The following is a 6177-nucleotide window of genomic DNA, read 5'->3' on the forward strand; positions in this document are numbered from 1 at the left end:
AAAGGTCATTGAGTCCAGCCCCCTACCTTCACTAGCAGAACCAATTTTTGCCCCAGATCCCTATGTGGCCCCCTTAAGGATTGAACTTACAACCCTGGGTTTAGCAGGCCAATGCTCAAACCACTGAGCTATCCCTCCTCCTTCTATTTCAAGTAGGGAAATTGATGAAATTGACACATATGTTTTAGAATGGATTAAGGAATTTACATTCAAGTAATCCAAAAATTGTGACAAACACTATCAACTAATTGATATCTTTCTCTCTGTATACATTAGTTTGTTATTGCTGTCTACCTGTCTGTACTTTTCTCTCTCAATTAGTTGTTTTTATTTCTCTATCTGATAGTTTTTTTAGTTCTGTGTTTCTCTCGCACTCTCTGTATCTGTTCTTTTCTTGCTTGTGTCTCTATTAGTTTTGTTCTAGCTATCAAATTGTGTCTAGTTCTTAGTTTATTGTTACTTCTGTCTATTAAATTGCAGCAAGGGCAGTTGAGTCAAGTGGGTTAGAGTAGTGGTGACCAGGAGCCTGGATTGTTGGGTTCTATCCCCAGCTTGGGAAAGAGATTGGGGTCTAGAGGGTAAGAGTAGCAGGGACAGAGAGCCAGGCCTCCTGAATTTCATGTGTGGCTCTGGGCAGAAATTCAGTCCAGGGTGGAGAGAAGAGGAACCAGAATTAGGGTTTCTATTTCTGTCTCTCATAAGGACTCTGGGGCAGGCACCCCTCATAACTTGAAGCTGAGTGGTTAGGGCTTTAACCATACACCAGGTGATTGTTATGCTTTATTTTTATCACTGTGTCATATATTCAGATCTCCAGGTGAGTGACCCAAGTACCACGCTGAAGAATCACTCTCACGAGCGTTGGTTAGCCCAATGACTACCCATTGTCACTCGCACCAGTCATTCCTGATGGCAATGGAGAGTCACTGGGACAGAGGCTGAGATACAGTCTGATGCAGTCGTTAGAGGAGGGGACTGGGAGTCATGACACCTCACTTGTGTTCCCAACTCTGGGAGGGAGTTGAGTCCAGTGGGTAGAGCCAGAACTACTGGCTTCTATTTCCAGCTCCGAGAGGGGTGTTGGATTTACAGAATTAGTGGAGGGAGCAAACTGGGGGGAATCCTGGGTTCTCTTCCAAGCTCTGGGAGGGGGTTTTCTTGAGTGGTTAGAGAAGAAGGAGGGGAGCCGGTACATCTGTCTCTCACAGCAAGTGTGAAAATCTGGCAAGAACGAGGGATGGAATATCACAGCTCCTGGGCTATATTCCTATCTCGAGTTTACCGTGTAATTATGATTGGGTTGGGTCACCTCCATGTGAGATGCTGCTCCAGTTTAGAGCAGTATAAAGTGGGAGTAATTCCATGGCATGCAGTGAAATTACCCCACATTTGCAGCAGTGCCCCTGACAGCAGAATCTGGTCAGGCAGACTCCCAATTCCCCTCGGTAAACTGAGGATAGTAACTTTTATACACCGTTATCCAGAGTTCGCCCACCTCTGGGTGACAGAGATATACAAGTACCTCAAAAGCAATTGTTCCTATTTTTCCTCTCCATCACCCTGGTGTAAATTAGGAGTAACTCCACTGGAGTCCATTGAGCTGATTCTATTTTCTCTCACCCCAGTATAAATCAGGAGTAACTCCATTGGAGTCAGCGGGGCTGTTTTCCCCAGCCTCATTCCCATATTACACCAATCTTCACAAGCTAATGGTCTGACTCAAGTAAATTGAGGTGGTTTTCTCAAAAAAATATTTTTACTGATCTAATGCTGTCCCTTGCTCTCTTCTCTCCCTCTGCAGACATCAAACAATGTCCTGAGAAAGAAAATGTCCAACCGAACTACCGTGACCGATTTCCTTCTCCTGGGATTCTCCGAAGTTCGGGAGATGCAGTTTTTGCACTTTGTGGTGTTTCTAGTGATTTACCTGGCAGCCCTGGTGGGGAATCTTCTTATCTTTATGATTATAGTCTTTAGCCACCACCTTCACACCCCCATGTACTTCTTCCTGATGAATCTGTCAGTCAAATACCTTGGCTCCATCTCTGTGATTGTCCCCAAATTCATGGCCAACTCCCTCATGAATACCAAGTCAATTTCCTATGCTGGATGTGTTGCCCAAGTCTTTTTCCTTCTCTTCTTGTTGGAAGCAGATTTTTTCCTTCTCACCATCATGGCGTATGACCGATATGTCGCCATCTGCCAACCACTGCACTATGAGACAATAATGAACAGCAGAGCTTGTGTCCAAATGGCAGCTGGTGCCTGGATCAGTGGGATTCTCTACACTGTGCTACACACTGGGAACATGTTTGCATTGACCTTCTGTGGAGGCAATATGGTGGATCAGTTCTTCTGTGAAATCCCCCAGCTACTGAAGCTCACCTGCTCTGACTCATATCTCAGTGAAGTTGGGGTTCTTGCTTTTAGTATATGTTTGTTCTTAGGCTGCTTTATTTTTATCACTGTGTCATATGTTCAGATCTTCAAATCAGTATTGAGAATCCCCTCTGAGCAAGGCCGGCATAAAACCTTCTCCACCTGCCTCCCTCACCTCATTGTGGTCTCCTTGTTTTTTTGCATTTCTAGCTTTGCCTACCTGAAACCCACCTCCAGCTCCTCATCTGCTCTGGATCTTCTGATGGCTGTTCTCTATTCTGTATTGCCACCAATCATGAATCCAATTATCTATAGCATGAGGAACAAGGAGATGAAAGCTGCCCTGAGGAGACTGACTGGGTGTAGGTAATTCACCAATAATTCATTTCAGTCTTTATCTAATAAAAGTTTGATTACTTAGTATCTGTTCATTTAATGTCAGTGATTTCCATGACCACACAGCTTGCACACAACCAGGTCTGATTCTGATCTCTGTTGCACCAATGCAAATCCAGATTAACTTCGCTGATGTCACTGCTACTGGGGAGATTTACACCAGTAGAAAACCTGGCCCAGTTGTGGAGTTAAATGGGTGTAAATTGTGTGCGTAAAAGGAATTAGACTTTCATTCTGTGTCAAAAAAGTACCTGTTACACTGCTTGGTCACTTGCACCTGTTCCATGGCCAGTGAAAACAATGATGGGAGTTGTCTTGTTTGTGTGTATAAATCAGGAATGGCTTCGCTGGAATCAGAGGAGTCAGACTGGTGTAAGACTGGGGTAGGTGAGAAGACATTTGGGGTAGATCCTCAACACATCCGTGTAGTTCCATGGACTTCGGTGTCTCTAAGTGATTTGCAGCATCTGTGGATCTGAGCTACTGCTTCCAATGGAGCTGTATATCGATTGCCACCACCTGGTGACTGGACCCAATGTCTTATAAACCACCATTCGTGGCCTAACCATTACAGGGGGACCAGGAGCCAGGCTGTGTAAGCCAGGTTTACATGTACATTTGGGCATGTGAGTGATGGAGAGATTGGCTAGAAATTACAGGGAGGTTTCTAACCACCAGTGGAGCAAGGTTCTTGAGCAGCCTCTAAATAGAAGTTGTGGAGGGGCAAGTGATCAAATTCATTTTAAGAGACAGCTGGACACATGTCTGAGTGGGATTGTATGACGTGGCTGCTTGTGATGGTGGAGGGCAGGGCTCAGCAACCCTGGCTCTCACTTGCAGCGTATGTCTTATGTTTCTAAAAGTTCATGCTTCAAGGTTTCCTCTGGATACTGGCAGAGGTCAGGAAGGGATTTCCCCCCCACAGTGTTTTCTGGGAGGGTTTTTATTTTTTTAATCTCTGAAGCATCGGGGCAGCCCCAGCTGGAGATGGAAGATTGGGTGGGATGTGCCAGGGCTCTGAGGTGGCACTGAGCCATTATCTCTCTCTCTTGGGTCTTTGGCTGGCTGGATTTTGCCCACATGATCAGGGTCTAACTGATCATCATGTGGTGGTCAGGAAGGAATCTTCCCCCCAGTCAGATTGGCAGGGACCTTGGGGAAGTCGCTTTCCTCTACAACATGTGGTGCGGATAACTTGCCATGATTTTCTGAATGTATCTCAATCATTTCCTTGCCATTGTGGGGGCCTCAGGCACTGGTGCACCTCAGTCTCTCCTATTCTCTGCCGGTGGCACAGAACTGTCTAGTTTCCTGAGGGCTGCAACACTTTGGTCTAATTTCAGTTGTTGTGTTTGGTGTGCGGGTGCCGGATGGTATTGGAGTACAGCAGGTCAGACTGGATGATCTGGTCGTCCCTTCTGGCCTTGAACCCTATGACTCTGTAACTTTATGGATGTGCAGGGATGGGGGAGAGGAGAAGAGGCCACACAGAGAATACACACGAGTAGAGTCCATAGCTTTGCATTAGTACAGGTGTCTGTGAGGCGCTGTCCTCCTGGCTGAGAGAGGTGACTCCAGCTCAGATGGAGCCCTTGACCCGTGTAGTTGTGCAGTGTCACTGTATAAACCCCAGCCATGGGCAGTGTGTTTTATGAGGCCCCTCTGTGCCCCACCTAGAGGATAGGAGGCTGTTCCAGTGGCTGTCAGGCAGCCTGGCTGTTCAGCTCAAGCTGTACAAACTTGTATTTTGGGCCCTAGATGTCTCTGGTTGAATCCCCCGGGTGCCAGCCTAGATTAGATGGTGATCCTCACATACATGCAAGTGGCTTAAGAAATTAAGGGGACCTTATTCCTGCAATAATCAGAGGCTGCCTACCAAGCTACAGCAGAACAGCAGTGGGAGTGTGACCTAAGAGGGGAGGGACTCCCTAGTGAGAGAAGGGGCAGGTTTATTCCCGGATGATCTCAGACATGCCCATTCCTAGTCCCTCTGCAACCTGGAGACAGAAGATGCATGGCATGGGCAGGGGTGTGTGTGTGTTCCTCTCAGCTCAGATTGGTAGAGCTGGTCAAAGTAACTTGTCATTGGGAAATGGTTTCCTCAACCTGTTTGTGACAGGTGCTGCTATGTTTTTAGCTGAGTTAAACAATCTGCCAATGGCTTGGAAAAATGTTTCCCAACTCTGCCCTCAACTAGTTTGGCCACTGACGCATTCCCAGAGTACCGGACTTTCTGGTACTTCTGGGAAAGCTGTGGCCCCATCCACCAGTGTGACCATGCATGCGTCCCTAGTCTGTGATACTGGACAAAACCACGTCTGGTTTTCTCTCAGTACCGGACAGGGGACAAGCCACACAAAAGGGGATTATCTAGTTTAAAACCATATGAATGACCAGCTATCTCAACCCACCATGCTCACCCCTGCAGAACAGCTTCTGCACAGCTTCCTAGGTACCTCCTCTACCAGTGGGTTCCAATATGTTCCAACAAACTGAATCTCCTGCATTTTTTCCCAGAGGCACTGGTGGTGGGTATATTGTCCAACACTGAACATTGTGGCTCTATGGCTGGTGTAAGGAGACTCTGCGCCCTAGGCAAAACTTCCAGCTTGTGTCCCCCACCCCTCCCCCCAGAGCATTGATTATAAACATTCAAAAATGAATACTGCATAATATGGCATTGTTCATTAGAATTAATACAACTTCGGTTTGAAACTTTATTAATTTTATTATTTAGTCTACATATTTAATGAAAATAAATAAATAACCAGGTGGGGGGGGTGCAGCAGGTGTTGGCTGGAGACAGGGGGTGTGGGGCTGGAGGCAGGGTAGGAGGTGTGGGGCTGGCTGCAGGCAGGGCGGGGGGGTAGCAGGGGCTGGCTGGAGGCAGGGGGTGCGGGTCTGGCTGGAGGCAGGGCAGGGGGTGTGGTGTTGGCTGGAGGCAGGGCAGGGGGTGTGATGTTGGCGGGAGGCAGGGCAGGGATGTGGGGCTGGCTGGAGGCAGGGGGGTGTGTGGCTCGAGGGAGGCAGGGCAAGGGGGGGTGCAGCAGTGACTGTCTGGAGACAGGGGGTGTGAGGCTGGATGGAGGCAGGGGTGTGTGGGGCTGGGTGGAGACAGGGGCTGCGGGGCTGGCTGCAGGCAGGGCAGGAGTGTGGGGTTGGCTGGAGACAGGGGGTGTGTGGCTTGCTGGAGGCAGGGCAAGGGGTCTGGGGCTGGCTGGAGGCAGGGCAGGGGGTGTGATGTTGGCGGGAGGCAGGGCAGGGATGTGGGGCTGGCTGGAGGCAGGGGTGTGTGTGGCTCGAGGGAGGCAGGACAAGGGGTGGTGCAGCAGTGACTGTCTGGAGACAGGGGGTGTGAGGCTGGATGGAGGCAGGTGTGTGTGGGGCTGGGTGGAGACAGGG

The 6177-nt window shown here is 48.8% G+C and overlaps 1 protein-coding gene across 1 annotated transcript; it reads left to right on the top strand.

Annotated features, from left to right (window-relative positions):
- Positions 1-2173: 2173 nt before the first annotated feature.
- Positions 2174-2749, top strand: LOC123346846 (putative olfactory receptor 14L1). Its single transcript, XM_044984294.1, has one exon. It carries the CDS (start codon positions 2174-2176, stop codon positions 2747-2749), a length of 576 nt encoding a protein of 191 aa, XP_044840229.1.
- The last annotated feature ends 3428 nt before the right edge of the window (positions 2750-6177 follow it).

This window comes from Mauremys mutica, chromosome 12, assembly GCF_020497125.1.
Source record: "Mauremys mutica isolate MM-2020 ecotype Southern chromosome 12, ASM2049712v1, whole genome shotgun sequence".
NCBI classification, from domain to species: domain Eukaryota; kingdom Metazoa; phylum Chordata; order Testudines; family Geoemydidae; genus Mauremys; species Mauremys mutica.

Bases quoted from the DNA above. Each gene is read 5' to 3' on its own strand.
- LOC123346846 (XM_044984294.1), top strand. From the start codon at position 2,174: ATGGCGTATGACCGATATGTCGCCATCTGCCAACCACTGCACTATGAG.